General features: G+C 39.5%; 1 protein-coding gene across 3 annotated transcripts in view; it reads left to right on the forward strand.

Moving 5' to 3' along the window:
• Positions 1-3,473, forward strand: part of SORD (sorbitol dehydrogenase) — an 87,737-nt gene extending 84,264 nt beyond the window's left edge. For all 3 annotated transcript variants that reach the window (XM_089652419.1, XM_089652417.1, XM_089652418.1), the window contains 2 exons: positions 2,807-2,928; positions 3,025-3,473. In XM_089652419.1, the coding sequence (XP_089508545.1) occupies positions 2,807-2,928; positions 3,025-3,190 (288 nt within the window). In that variant the 3' untranslated portion in view covers positions 3,191-3,473. The remainder of the gene's footprint in view (positions 1-2,806; positions 2,929-3,024) is intronic.
• The last annotated feature ends 12,933 nt before the right edge of the window (positions 3,474-16,406 follow it).

Raw genomic sequence — 16,406 nt, forward strand, 5'->3', positions numbered from 1 at the left:
TGCTGGAGAGGATGTGGGAGTAGAGGTATAATGGCACATATCTGGTGGGACTGCCCCAAAATACAGGAATTTTAGAGGGAGATAGTGCTATATATACACAAGAGATCCAGAGGAATAGTGTACAGATGGATCCGTGGGTTTGCCTATTTCATAAATCAGAGCTGTCGGTGAAGCAATATAAAAATATGATCTTGTTCCATCTTTTAAATGCAGCCAAAAGTTTTATTCCTAAATATTGGCAAACAGAATCCCCATAAAGGACTGGATGTAAAGAGTTGAGTATATACATAGGATGGAAGAATTATACCATATAGATAAGGATAAAATGGAAACATTTAAGACGATCTGGGAAGGATGGCATATTTTCAAAAAATGTAAAAGATTTTTAGAAGTGGTTAGAGTGTAGGAGAATAAAGAAATTAAATATGGAGATGGGGAAAACAGGGAAAATGTAAGGAGGAGAATTAATAAGATAGATTACCAAAAGAAGATCAAGAAGTAAGCGGAAGGACAGTAGGCAAGAGGCGTTTTTTTTTTTGGGGGGGGGGGCAAATATGGGAGTTGAGGTTGTAATTAAGTATAGATTTTTGTATTATAAGATGTTGATTTGAAACAGATTTGTATGATAAGAAATTAAAAAAGATATAATAAAATAAATCAGCTCTGGATGCAAAGATGGCCAAGTGGCGTAAATTAAACTATTAGCATGGCTCTGTCCATTACTGTGAAATAAAGTATTAATCTTTTAAAGAAAAAAAAAAAAGCTCAGTTGTTTTTACCTTTATGTATTCTGTGCATGAAGGTAGGAAACCTTCTGGGTGCTTTAGTATAACGTTAGGTCTGTTCTCTGACTAGACCATGCAAGGACATTCCCCTTTTTCTTCAACCACTGTGTGGTCATTTTTGCTGTGTGCTTTGGGTCATTATGTTGGAAAGTAAACCTTCTTCCAATTGACAACTTTATGGCAGAGGGCAGCAGATTTTCCTCAAGAATTTGACGGTATTTTGCCCCATCCATTTTTCCTCCTATCTTAACAAGTGCTCCAGCAGTCCTTGCTGCAGAGAAACACTACCACTTCCTTGCTTTACTGTAAGAAGGGTACTAGTTGGATGTATTGGGTTTCCGCCAGACGTATCGTTTAGTGTTGAGGCCAAATAATTCAATTTTAGTCTTATCTGACTGTAACACCTTTTTTCCATGTGGCCTCAGAATCTTCAAAGTGCGTTTTTGGCAAAGCTCAGTCATGACTGCATTTGGTTTTTTTTGAGGACAGGCTTTTTTCTTGCAACCCTCCCATACAAGCCAAATTTGTGGAGAATTTGGGATATTGTTGTCACATGCACACAATGACTTTTTGTCACAAATTCCTGCGACTGCTCAGAGTTGCTACATGCCTCTTGGTAGCCTCTGACCAGTTTCCTCCTGGCTCTTTCATCCAGTTTGCAGTGATGTCCTGATCCAGGGCGGGTCTTTGTTGTACCAAATATCTTCCACTTCTTAATAAAATGTTTCACTGCTTCTAGGCATTGATAAAGCCTTTTGAAATTTTTTGTATCCATCTCCTGCCTTTATCCCGGAGACCTTTTGACAGTGCCTTGCCACTTATAGTTGATTGTTTTCTTTAGTTGCGCTATCAGGAACTGAAATGCTCCATGAAAGCTCTTTTCATGCTGAGCTAATAAAATTGACCACAGCTGGTGACAGTTGAAAGTCAAATGGCTTTGTGTGCCATTGAGAAGGTGATTAGCTACACCTGATTGAGTCATTTTTAGGAGGGGGCGATCCTTTTGATCAGTGATTCTGTTTTTTCTGACATGTTGGTGTTATATCTTTCACTTGTTCACTTGGATGTTATAAGTTGCACTGAGTAAATACAGCTGGATAAAACAAAAACAGTGTCTGTCTTCATTACAGGCTGCAAACCAACAAAATGTGATTATTTTAAAGGGGGGTGATTCTTTTCTATACCCACTGCATATATGTTGTGTTTTATGTTATATAGTTAATTCTATACCAGGGAAAGGCAACCTGTAGCAGCTAAACACCTCCAGGATTGAGATATATATATATATATATATATATATATATATATATATATATATATATATATATATATATATATATATATATATATTAATGCAGCTCTGTAAAAAAAAAAAAAAAAAGACCTAAAAAGAATTGATCAATACGTGCTTCATGTAAAAATATTCCAACATAAATAAAGACGAAAAATTGTGTTTTACAATTCATCCCGTGTTCTGGAAATTAATTGTTATTGCGTGACTTCAAAACAAAAACATGAGCAACAAAAAAAAAACATGTTTTACGTGCTTCATATTAAAATAGTTCCACATAAATAAGGGAGTATCTCTTTCTGCTATCCATCTCCTTTTATTTTGGGCATAATCACAATTCCCACACGCTTTATCAGCTGGTCTTATAGTAATATTATTCTTTTTGTTCATCTTCTATACCTTTTCTTAAATGTTATAAAAATATAATCTTTTTATTTTCATTTGCTCCATTTTTTTAAATATATATCCACTTATTTGGTATTACCAATTTTGGGATTAAAAACAGATTTATTTATGGTAACAACTAGTTGTTTGCTAGTAGTGGCAATAATAATTTGTGTACAAGAACAGAACTTTTCACAGCATAATTAACTTAAATAATATGCATGAATTCAAACTAAAATTGTAGTTTTTAATCCACTATATGGCTAGCTGTGTAATTCTCAGTTTCACATATAGGTCAGCATAATAAAGAAGAGAAACAATTTTTATGTAACTTTTTTCCCCATAGGCAACACGCTCTGGCGGGACTTTAATTCTTGTTGGTCTGGGGCCTGCTATGGTCAATGTTCCAATTGTTAATGCAGCAGTGCGAGAAGTTGATATCAGAGGGATATTCAGATATTGTAATACGTAAGTAGATGTAATAAGGCTTGAAATGTTTATAAACATCTTATCTGTGGCTTTTATTAGATGGATTGATTTTGACAGTTTATTTCTCACTTGCAGGTGGCCAATGGCTATCTCTATGTTGGCTTCTAAAAGAGTGAATGTAGCTCCATTGGTTACACATCGTTTTCCCTTAGAGAAGGCTCTGGATGCATTTGAAACTACAAAGAGAGGTGTAGGGGTAAAAGTAATGCTGAAATGTGATAAAGAAGACCAGAACCCTTAATAGTTGGTTTATATCGATTGAAAATCTCTAATATTTTTTCTGATGCTAATTTTTCAAATTTTGTAGACACTTAGGTAGCTGCAGTAATTTTAGGCAAAATAATTGAAGTTCCAGTACGGTGACCATCAAGAAAATCCATTTCAGAGTTTATTGGTGAACATTCATTAAATACAGTACTTTTTTATCCATACTTAATAGACAAGAGAAGAAATTACATTATTGATTGCATATATTTTCACCTTGCATCAGTGTGACCTAAAATAAAAGTTTCTTGTAACCTGAACATGATTTTTATGCTTTACATAAATTCTGTGGGTATGCGTTTTTGTCTTTAACAAATGGGTGAGTTGGCTATACTGCTAACATGTACAGTTTATGACGAATTCCCACTTTCGGAGAAACTGGCACATCTTATTGTTTTGGCATGAATCCGCATGGCTTTTTGATCTTCAGTAGATCATCAAATGTAGGAATAGCCACTTAGATATAATTTTAAACTTCTGTGGAAGCTTTTAAACTTCACAGTATACATCATAATGGGAAAGTTTCCTTTAGTGTACAGGCAATACACATTTGATAAATATTTCTCTATATGTTTTCAATGTTCTTTTCCCCAGGTTGCTCTTTGGGCATGTGTATTGTATGACATATATTATTGGCTACTTAACCACTTTTCACCTGACCTATTGTAATAATACAGCTGGGTGGGTGCTTTGCTGCGGTTCCACAAAAAATGAGACCTGTACATGTCCAGGTCACTTCCCCCTCCGGAGCAGAGCATGTACCTCCAATAGTTCAAATGGGTATCCTTTTTCCACACTTCTCTTCTTCTCTCAATGCGTGGATTGTCGGCAGGACATCTTCTTTTACTCACTATCCAGACAACTGGACTCTGAAATACCACCTCTCACTCATTGGATTACGAAAAGGACTTCAAAAATGTTACTACATGGTGCTTTTTCTGCTGTGTTGCGGGGTTTCTCTCCCGCGGGGAGCCTTCCTTAGTTGGTTGTCTCCTGGTGGAAGACAGATCTCTGATTGTTTGCAGTCAATTACAGCCTGAAGTTTGGAATGCATAGACATCACCAGACGCTGGGTTTCATCCCTGGTGATGCTCTGCCAGGCCTCTACTGCAACTGTCTTCAGTTCCTGCTTGTTCTTGGGGCATTTTCCCTTCAGTTTTGTCTTCAGCAAGTGAAATGCATGCTCAATCGGATTCAGGTCAGGTGATTGACTTGGCCATTGCATAACATTCCACTTCTTTCCCTTAAAAAACTCTTTGGTTGCTTTTGCAGTATGCTTTGGGTCATTGTCCATCTGCACTGTGAAGCCGCGTCCAATGAGTTCTGAAGCATTTGGCTGAATATGAGCAGATAATATTGCCCGAAACACTTCAGAATTCATCCTGCTGCTTTTGTCAGCAGTCACATCATCCATAAATACAAGAGAACCAGTTCCATTGGCAGCCATACATGCTCACGCCATGACACTACCACCACCATGCTTTACTGATGATGTGGTATGCTTAGGATCATGAGCAGTTCCTTTCCTTCTCCATACTCTTCTCTTCCCATCACTCTGGTACAAGTTGATCTTGGTCTCATCTGTCCATAGGATGTTGTTCCAGAACTGTGAAGGCTTTTTTAGATGTCGTTTGGCAAACTCTAATCTGGCCTTCCTGTTTTTGAGGCTCACCAATGGTTTACATCTTGTGGTGAACCCTCTGTATTCACTCTGGTGAAGTCTTCTCTTGATTGTTGACTTTGACACACATACACCTACCTCCTGGAGAGTGTTCTTGATCTGGCCAACTGTTGTGAAGGGTGTTTTCTTGACCAGGGAAAGAATTCTTCGGTCATCCACCACAGTTGTTTTCCATGGTCTTCCAGGTCTTTTGGTGTTGCTGAGCTCACCGGTACGTTCCTTCTTTTTAAGAATGTTCCAAACAGTTGTTTTGGCCACGCCTAATGTTTTTGCTATCTCTCTGATGGGTTTGTTTTGTTTTTTTTCAGCCTAATGATGGCTTGCTGCACTGATAGTGACAGCTCTTTGGATCTCATCTTGAGAGTTGACAGCAACAGATTCCAAATGCAAATAGCACACTTGAAATGAACTCTGGACCTTTGATCTGCTCATTGTAATTGGGATAATGGGGGAATAACACACACCTGGCCATGGAACAGCTGAGAAGCCAATTGTCCCATTACTTTTGGTCCTTTAACAAGTGGGAGGCACATATGCAAAGTGTTGTAATTCCTACACCGTTCACCTGATTTGGATGTAAATACCCTCAAATTAGAGCTGACAGTCTGCAGTTAAAACACATCTTGTTCGTTTCATTTCAAATCCATTGTGGTGGTGTATAGAGCCATAAATGTTAGAATTGTGTTGATGTCCCAATATTTATGGATCTGACTGTAGGTTCTAACCTTTCCCCGCTATATCAAAATCTATTAGAAAAAGCTTGGGTTAAAACAAGGTAATACATTTTATTTAAGATAATACATCACTTTGCTCATTTCGGAAAAAATAACAGGTTCTCTTGGACCTCTCACCGTCCATTACTCACCTTTACCTCAGTGCCTCAATCTCCTGTCACTTTGTTCCTCGGTCAGAATCTTCAGAAATATGTTTTCTCTAGCTATGGGACAGCCAGAGCCATAGCCATAAGGCCAAAAAATAGGATTACGAGTCTCATAAGAAAGAAGAAAAATAAACAGTGGGGAAAAAGTAGTAGTAGATAAAAATCAAATACACTGGAAAAAATACAAATACAAAAAACTCTAAGCTAAATTTAACTTATCTTACTGCACCCACCCCTTCCCCCACAAAATCCCTCTAATTAAAGCTAAAAAAAAAAAAAAAAAAAAAAGTATAGATTGTGTTTGTTTTTTTTCCATGCAAATTACACCTAATCAGTTCAATAAGTAACTAACATAACCCCCTTCTGTGAAATTTGGCAAAACCTGTAATTTCACAACAAAATCAATTTTCAACTAAATCACTCATTCATTCCTATCAATCATCTAAAGGTACTGTGACAGGAAGCCAGGAAAAACTATGGGTTGTATCCAGGATGGAAGATATATTTGTCCAAGGTTTAAAGGATAAGTTCAACTTTTGTAGCATGTTACATGTTACACCCATGTTCAGGGTGTAACATGTTACGATCAGACTGGCCCACGTACCCCCTCCGATCCCCGTTGTGACAGCTAGTGGGGGATTTCTCCCTGCTAGCTGTCACAATTTAATAAAAATGTGTCCGTGCGGGGCTCTGCCCAACGGGCTGCGTCACTCATTCACAGTGTTCTACGTCACTCATTCACCGTGGTAGTTCATTGAGTCTTCCGGTCAGTAAGTATCTGCTTGCCCGTACGGGGTGTACAAGAAAGCAGATACAGTGACAGGTCAGAGGGAGAAATGCATGGCATCATCCATCTACTGATTGCTGGTGCAATGCTTTAGAGGCTCCAGAAACAAAAATAATAAAAACATTTTTTTACTTGCAAAATAATGTTATTTTTAGTTAAAAGATTAACTTGTCCTTTAGGCAATACACAGATTTGTTTCCTTTTTGTGCTGTGTGTTGAGCCTGTTTGGCTCAATGAGGGCTTAATGAGCTCAGCTGAAGCAGGTGGAGCACTCTTAGCTCTATAAAACTCCCAGCCTGCTTAAGGAGTATGTTCCATCCTGGAACTAGATTTCTGTGCAGGACAGACTGGGAGCAGCCATTTACTTGATTGGTGAGATTAAGTCTGTGTGACTATGGATTCTGACGTATTCTGTGTGAAAGCCAAGAGCCTGGGCAGCAGTATGCTGTTTCAGGACAAGTAGTTAGGTTCCTGTGTTTGCAGCTAGATGGCCAACTTGACAAATGTTTATTTTCTGTTTTTGTTTTATTTTGCTGTTTTGAAACTTGCACTTTGTAACCGCAGACTTTATAAATAAACCACAATTGTGTTTCACAATGATCCTGCTGTTTTGCTGTGCCTTTTCACCATGCTGCGACTCATCCAGGGCGTCAAGCACAACCCACTACTGAGCCAATTCCTCACTGTACCTACACAGGCAACAGGCTTCAAAAACAAATACTTATGACCAAATAAAGGGCCATTCTAAGAAGCAAAGTTTCAACGGTTTCAGGTAGTTTGGAGCTTGTTGCCACTTTCCACCCTCATACAACCCTACTGGCCCATTGGCATGCTGAGCTGCTTCATTGGCTTATAGGAATGTGCAGAAGACAGGAGGGGATGGGAAAGATTCAACAATGTCTTGTTCTTCAACAAGAATAGAACTCAGATATAAGGACAAAGTTGTGGATATAGTAGGTATGTTTGTTGTAATTTATAAATAGGAGGTATATGTATTTTGTATCTGCAGCTATATTTTGTGCTAACAGTATCTGTTTAAAGCTGAACTCCAGGCAGGTATAAATGACACACATTAATGCAGCTTTGAATTAATGCATCATTAAATTGAAAAATGAAATTAATCTGATCTTTCCTGGATCTTAACCTTAATTCTCTTCCTGCTACAAAAGTATAGATGAAGTGGATTAACAATGATCAATTATTAGTGTTGCCTGGTATTTTATTCTCCACCTGTCACAATAGAGTAATTGCACAGGAATGAGGAAATTTAGTAAATCATCTTCAGATGTATTGAAGAACTGATGTTTGCCGATTACAGAATTTATATGTCAGTGGGTAGAATGAATATGCCAAAAATTCCTAATTTGCATGTGGAGTGCAAGCAAGAGTTGTGAAATGCTTGGTGGTAACTCCTGCAGACCCTAGGCTCCTAGACAGCTATCATGCATCCACTATCCATAAATCCCATTGAGGGGCAATATGCATTCCAGCACTCAAGATCTCTACCCTTTGGGCTACCTATGGCAAAACTGGATCAGTGTCTTTTATATAAGGCATGCTGCCAAGGCTCAGAACTGAAAGAGGTTTTGGGCAGTAGAGTTGTAAGTCTTGGGAACTTCTGACACATACCCCTAGTCTCCTGCAAATACCAGACCTCACCCAAAAAACATCACCTCCACCTAACTCTGTCCTGCATACCTTCTCTTACTCACACTACTACCTGTAGAAAATAATTTTATTCATAGTACAATAGGCAGTCAGCTTGATGCAATGATCAGCACCTTTTCCCTAGTCTCAAGTGTGTTAAAAGTCCTGCCTTCTGATTGGCCGATACAGTTGACAACCAGGGGACGGACTCTAGAGAAAACTAGAGCACTAGAGGAATGTGTCCATTGCTGCCTCACAGGAGAGATAGGATGGTAATGCAACTGGCTTCCATACTGGCAAATTAAACCAGCTTTCTGGCCTTAACTCATAGACAATAAAATTGATGGTTAAATGCATTACTTTTCCTCTATTCCTGCCCATGATTCTAGGCAGTACAGGGTAATTTGAGATGCCAAAAACCATAGATTGTAAGGCCTTGTTCACATGGGCATACTTAAGCATGCACCTATACAAGGGATATGTTAGCCTGCACAGGAATGCGTAGGTGTTCTCTGCATCCCTGTACAGGCAGTACCATTTGTCAATTGGGACACAGCAGCTGCATAAACACAGCCTAATGGATGTCGAATTGGGAGCAGCGGCTGTGTCCATGCAGCTGCTGTCTCAATTGAAATGAGTGGGACTGCCAGCATGTGGAGGCATGGAGCACCTTTGCATCCCTGTGAGGGCATACACAGCCCTCGCAGGGGCACACATTTGTGTACGCAAGTGTGAACAATGCCTAATACATTTCTGGTCTTATGAAAGAATATTCCTACCAAGAGACTTTGTTGCCACTGACTTCTTGCTCTGGTTTACACATTTTTTTAAGGACAAATTCCCAGATGCACAAAAGTTAAATCACATTTTGTAGATACAATTAGCAGTATTATATTTTGTTAGAGTATTGTACTGTAGAGACAGTTACAAAGGCATTTTTATTATAGAGGTTCAGTATCATTTAAAGTGAACTATACCAAAAATGTAAGACATTGCAGGCAGAATCTTAATTAAAGAAGACACAGGTTATGTCTCTTCTGTGGAAAATAAAAGTTACTGGCTTGTTCTGTTTTGGAATGTACATTGATTTGCACATATGCAGCTCAGTGTATATTCACAGTATGCCTTGGTGCCAGAATGTCATTCTAACCCTGCCAAGATGGCTGAAGATCCCAATCCCTGAAGTAGTCCAGGTGAAGATTTTGTCACGAATGAGATAGTGGGAGGAGGTGCATACAGTTCCACTTTAACTCCATAATATTAAACCATTCCATATTTGATTACACTGACAGTATCCTGCAGGTTTGGTCACAGGTAGGCACTTTTAGAACACTAGCATTGCCCCTGATTTATGCAGCTAAGACGTATAATGCATGCATCCTCCCCCGGGCCTATATAGTACTATCCTTATACAAAGAGTAGAGACTGGACAATAGGATGTCACCAATCAGGTGTGTCCAGGGGAACATGTTTAAATACAGCCCTGTCTGTATGTTCAGGTTTGTCTGACTACAACTGTAGTAAAGCAAACGCCTGTAAGCTGGAGTTAAAGTGTAACTATGGTAAAAAAAATGGACCATAAGATGCAGTCTCCCTGAAAATAACAAAGCAAATTTATTTTCTAAATCCCTCATAACTTTTTTAATTACATGTTGCTATTGAAAGAAAAATGCTTTTGGAGCTACCTTCTGCTAATCCGATCGTTAGTACACAGCTTTATAGAGCCAATCACGGCAGTTCATGTGAAATTATCCAAAGACACAAGCACAACAAATTTTCTTTTAAGATAACACAACAATTGATTTTCATTTAATCAGTATAGGATTCACCTGTAATAAAAGAGTGACCAAGACCACGCATGCTTGGGAATGAAGAAATACAATACAATATATTACATTATTGTAGGAAGTTGTATTCTGTCTTGCAAGATTTTTTGCAATTCTAGTAACGTATTCATTTTCGATATGAGACTAACATGCAAATAAAAGAACAATCATTTGTTCGATATTCTCATCGTATGTACCATACTTTTTCAAGGAAATCACATACTAGTGTATTCACCCTGTGGATAGGATAAAGGACAGTTTTAGATGAAAATGTAGTTGAAGGACAAATAAAAAATATCATTTTTAAGACATTTTTTATTTTAGGAAAAAAAAAAGGTTTCAACCATATGAATTGGGTCTCCTTCACACGGCAATTATGTGCACATGTGGATCCTTGCGGCTGGGATGACAAATATACGCAAACAGTGGTGGCCTCTTAGCCTGTACAAAGCAATGACAGGATGAGAGGAGCTGTAACTGTGCATGTATCTGCACATCCAGCAGTTATCTAAGGTCTGTATTGGTTCCTGTGGCTACGATTGACTGCTGTGTATGGATAGCAGGTGGCCACCTAGTCCGTACAGTGCAATGACAAGCTCTAGGAGCCCTCCCAGTTCTTATTTTGGACTAGAGGATGATTAGCATCTATGTTGTGGAGATCTGAGTGACTAGTACAGCCTATGTTTTTCTGTATTTAGGAGATGGAAAACACAGGTATATTCTTAAAAGCCTATTTCAACAGTTTTTAAAAGCAGTAAAATGTGACCCTATCCCTGAAGATGGAGTTGTTTGGACTATTTACTAATTTGCTGTGTGCTTTGGTAGCATGTGTGTACATGTCTAGCCTACTCCCTAGCTGTCCTACTTATTAATTACGAATTTTCTATTGAATTAACTACCACATTATGATTTATGAAGTTTGTTAATCTTATTGTCAATCATCTATATTGAAATTCCAGTCCCTCTTGGTTTTCTTTTGCCCTAGCTCTAAATTTAGGTCTGGAAATTAAAAATTAACAAAGTAAAAAGTTAGAAAAAAAGCTAGCAGAATGTTAATATCTGACCCTGTGCAATAGATTGCAGCAGTAGATTTAGCAAGCTGCCTGTGAATTATCTAACACATTATGATTAATGGTGGTGATTTAATCCTAATGTCAATCAATTATATATGAATTCCAAACCCTCTTGATTTTCTTTTTCCGTATCTCTAAATTTGGCCCAGGGAATGAGGTGACTAGACACTCATTTACCAGTACACTTTGGGGTATGGGAGAGTGGAGTGGGGGTTAATACAATTATCAAAGTAAAAGGTAAAAAAAAAATCTAACAGAATGATAATATCTGACCCCCATAACAAAAATGTTTTTTTTTTAATTCATAGTTGTAATTACATTTCACAGATTTCAAATGGCTCAGTTCAGTTCAAATTTATTTTGTGTGTGTGCAGGTTAACTGTAGTATATATGTTAGAGGAATTAATTATATTACAAGTCTGTTGCATCTTGAAACTCATGGGTTATATGCATTTTATTTACTGAAGCATGTTCATTATTGAAGTGCACTTGTCAAATTGTATATGTATATACATACGAACACTATATTGCCAAGAGTATTAGGTTACATGCACATGAACATTAATGGCATCCCGGTCTTAGTCCATAGGGTTCAATATTGAGTTGGCCCACCCTTTGTGGCTATAACAGCTTCAACTCTTTTGGGAAGGCTGTCCACAAGGTTTAGGATTGTGTCTATGGGAATGTTTGACCATTCTTCCAGAAGCGCACTTGTGAGGTCAGGATGTGAAAGCCTGGCTGGCAGTCTCTGCTCTAATTCATCCCAAAGGTGTTCTATCGGGTTGAGGTCAGGACTCTGTGTAGGCCAGTCAATTTCCTCCACCCCAAACTCATTCATCCATGTCTTTATGGACCTTGTTTTGTGTACTGCGCAGTCATGTTGGAACAGGAAGGGGCCATCCCCAAACTGTTCCCACAAAGTTGGGAGCATGAAATTGTCCAAAATGTCTTGGTATGCTGACACCTTAAGAGTTCCCTTTACTGGAACTAAGGGGCCAAGCCTAACCCCTGAAAAACAACTCTACACCATAATCCTCCCTCCACTAAACTTTACACTTGGCACAATGCAGTCAGGCAAGTACCGTTCTCCTGGCAATCGCCAAAACCAGACACGTCCATTGGATTGCCAGACCGAGAAGCATGATTTGTCACTCCAGAGCATGATTTACACCACTGCATCCGATGCTCTGCATTGCACTTGGTGGTGTAAGGCTTGGATGCAGCTGCTCGGCCATGGAACCCCATTCCATGAAGCTCTCTACACACTGTTGTGCTAATCTGAAAGCTACACGAAGTTTGGAGGTCTTTAGCTATTGACGCTGCAGACAGTTGGTGACTTCTGCGCACTTTGCGCTGACCCCGCTCTGTCATTTTTCATGGCTGAGTTGCTGCTGTTCCCAGTTGCTTCCACTTTGTTATAATACCACCAACAGTTGACCTTATAATATTTAGTTGCAAAGAAATTTCACGGATGGACTTATTGCACAGGTGGCAACCTACCACGGCTCCATGCTTAAATTCACTGAGCTTCTAAAAACGACCTATTCTTTCAAAAATGTTTGTAGAAGGAGTCTGCATGCCTAGGTGCTTGATTTTTTACACCTGTGACCATGGAGGTGAATGGAACACCTGAATCTAATGATTTGGAGTAGTTTTCCAATACTTTTAGCAATATTGCGTGTGTGTGTGTGTGTGTGTGTGTGTGTGTGTGTATGTATATATATATTTATATATATATATATATATATGAATACAGTATGATGCTGTTTTGGTGATGCATACTTATAACATTGTTCAGTTTAGTTTTCTAATCGCCTTTTTGGAAATAGTTGGGTTGCATGGAAATTGTTGATAAAGAACACAAGGGGGCGCCTCTAAGTGCAGTATTAAAAATAATTTAATGAACCATAAATATGTGTCATCACATATGAACCATCGCATGTGTGTAGAAGTAAAAAAAACATTACAAGTGTGAGGACCACAGCCACTCGTCAGTTGGTATGTATGTAAAGGCATCCAGGACCAGATGGAGCTGAGAGACAAGCCGGACATCTGCACTCCATGGAAAGCACTGGCTCCTATGGTTGTAAAGGAACTGGAAGTGAAGTAAAAAAACCACCGTGGACCAGAAGTGGTATCAAGGAAGGTGGGTCCGTAGCCTAGGTAATGTGTTTCGGAGCACCAATCAGCTCCTTTGTCGAACCTGGTTGGCTAAGATGACAATTCCCATTTATATTGGTGCATAAGCCTATGTGAGCAGGGTAAGGGTGGTCTTAATATGCAACTATGCAGGATCGTAGGAGATGGACAGAGTCAATTAATATGCCATTATCATGGGTTCCATTATATAACAAAGCAACAATGTATCATAATAAAAGCCATGTGATTATGTATATACAGTCAGGTCCATAAATATTGGGACATCGACACAATTCTAACATTTTTGGCTCTATACACCACCACAATGGATTTGAAATGAAACAAACAAGATGTGCTTTAAATGCAGACTGTCAGCTTTAATTTGAGGGTATTTACATCCAAATCAGGTGAACGGTGTAGGAATTACAACAGTTTGCATATGTGCCTCCCACTTGTTAAGGAACCAAAAGTAATGGGACAGAATAATAATCATAAATCAAACTTTCACTTTTTAATACTTGGTTGCAAATCCTTTGCAGTCAATTACAGCCTGAAGTCTGGAACGCATAGACATCACCAGACGCTGGGTTTCATCCCTGGTGATGCTCTGCCAGGCCGCTACTGCAACTGTCTTCAGTTCCTGCTTGTTCTTGGGGCATTTTCCCTTCAGTTTTATCTTCAGCAAGTGAAATGCATGCTCAATCGGATTCAGGTCAGGTGATTGACTTGGCCATTGCATAACATTCCACTTCTTTCCCTTAAAAAACTCTTTGGTTGCTTTTGCAGTATGCTTTGGGTCATTGTCCATCTGCACTGTGAAGTGGCGTCCAATGAGTTCTGAAGCATTTGGCTGAATATGAGCAGATAATATTGCCCGAAACACTTCAGAATTCATCTTGCTGCTTTTGTCAGCAGTCACATCATCAATAAATACAAGAGAACCAGTTCCATTGGCAGCCATACATGCCCATGCCATGACACTACCACCACCAAGCTTCACTGATTAGGGGGTATGCTTAGGATCATGAGCAGTTCCTTTCCTTCTCCATACTCTTCTCTTCCCATCACTCTGCTATAAGTTGATCTTAGTCTCATCTGTCCATAGGATGTTGTTCCAGAACTGTGAAGGCTTTTTTAGATGTCGTTTGGCAAACTCTAATCTGGCCTTCCTGTTTTTGAGGCTCACCAATGGTTTACATCTTGTGGTGAACCCTCTGTATTCACTCTGGTTTAGTCTTCTCTTGATTTTTGACTTTGACACACATACACCTACCTCCTGGAGAGTGTTCTTGATCTGGCCAACTGTTGTGAAAGGTGTTTTCTTCACCAGGGAAAGAATTCTTCGGTCATCCACCACAGTTGTTTTCCGTGGTCTTCCGGGTCTTTTGGTGTTGCTGAGCTCACCGGTGTGTTCCTTCTTTTAAGGAGTGTTCCAAACAGTTGTTTTGGCCATGCCTAATGTTTTTGCTATCTCTCTGATGGGTTTGTTTTGTTTTTTCAGCCTAATGATGGCTTGGTTCACTGATAGTGACAGCTCTTTGGATCTCATCTTGAGAGTTGACAGCAACAGATTCCAAATGCAAATAGCACACTTGAAATGAACTCTGGACCTTTTATCCGCTCATTGTAATTGGGATAATGAGGAAAAAACACACACCTGGCCATGGAACAGCTGAGAAGCCAATTGTCCCATTACTTTTGGTCCCTTAACAAGTGGGAGGCACATATGCAAACTGTTGTAATTTCTACACCGTTCACCTGATTTGGATGTAAATACCCTCAAATTAAAGCTGACAGTCTGCAGTTAACACACACATTGTTCGTTTCATTTCAAATCCATTGTGGTGGTGTATAGAGCCAAAAATGTTAGAATTGTGTCGATGTCCCAATATTTATGGACCTGACTGTACTTACAGTCATGGCCGAAATTGTTGGCACCCTTGATATTTCTCCAGGAAATCATGTATTTCTCACGAAACGTATTGCATTAACACATGTTTTGCTATACACATGTTTATTCCCTTTGTGTGTATTGGGACAAAACAAAAAAAGGGAGGAAAGAAAGCAAATTCGACATAATGTCACACAAACCTCCAAAAATGGGCTGGACAAAAGTATTGGCACCCTTTCACAACTGCGGATAAATAAGAATGTTACAAGCATGTGATGCTCCTGTAAACTCACCTGGGGCAAGTAACAGGTGTGGGCAATATAGAAATCACACCTGAAAGCAGATAAAAAGGAGAGACGTTCACTTAACCTTTGCATTGTGTGTCTGTCTGTGCCACACTAAGCATGGACAACAGAAAGAGGAGACGAGAACTGTCTGAGGACCTGAGAACCAAAATTGTGGCAAAATATCAACAATCTCAAGGTTACAAGTCCATCTCCAGAGAACTAGATTTGCCTTTGTCCACAGTGCGCAACATTATCAAGAAGTTTGCAACCCATGGCACTGTAGCTAATCTCCCTGGTCGTGGACGGATGAGGAAAATTGATGAAAGATTGCAACGCAGAATAGTCCGGATGGTGGATAAGCAGCCCCAAACATGTTCCAAAGACATTCAAGCTGTCCTGCAGGCTCAGGGAGCATCAGTGTCAGCGCGAACTATCCGTCGACATTTAAATGAAATGAAACGCTATGGCAGGAGACCCAGGAGGACCCCACTGCTGACACAGAGACATAAAAAAGCAAGACTACAGTTTGCCAAAATGTACTTGAGTAAGCCAAAAGCCTTCTGGGAAAACGTCTTGTGGACAGATGAGACCAAGATAGAGCTTTTCGGTAAAGCACATCATTCTACTGTTTACCGAAAACGGAATGAGGCCTACAAAGAACAAAACACAGTACCTACGGTAAAATATGGTGGAGGTTCAATGATGTTTTGGGGTTGTTTTGCTGCCTCTGGCACTGGGTGCCTTGACTGTGTGCAAGGCATCATGAAATCTGAGGATTACCAAAGGATTTTGGGTCGCACTGTAGGGCCCAGTGTCAGAAAGCTGGGTTTGCGTCCAAGATCCTGGGTCTTCCAGCAGGACAATGACCCCAAACATACGTCAAAAAGCACTCAGAAATGGATGGCAAAGAAGCGCTGGAGAGTTCTGAAGTGGCCAGCAATGAGCCCAGATCTAAATCCCATTGAACACCTGTGGAGAGATC

Source organism: Staurois parvus, unplaced genomic scaffold, assembly GCF_062004578.1.
Source record: "Staurois parvus isolate SC_StPar_1 unplaced genomic scaffold, SC_StPar_1.0 ptg000682l, whole genome shotgun sequence".
NCBI classification, from domain to species: Eukaryota; Metazoa; Chordata; class Amphibia; order Anura; family Ranidae; genus Staurois; species Staurois parvus.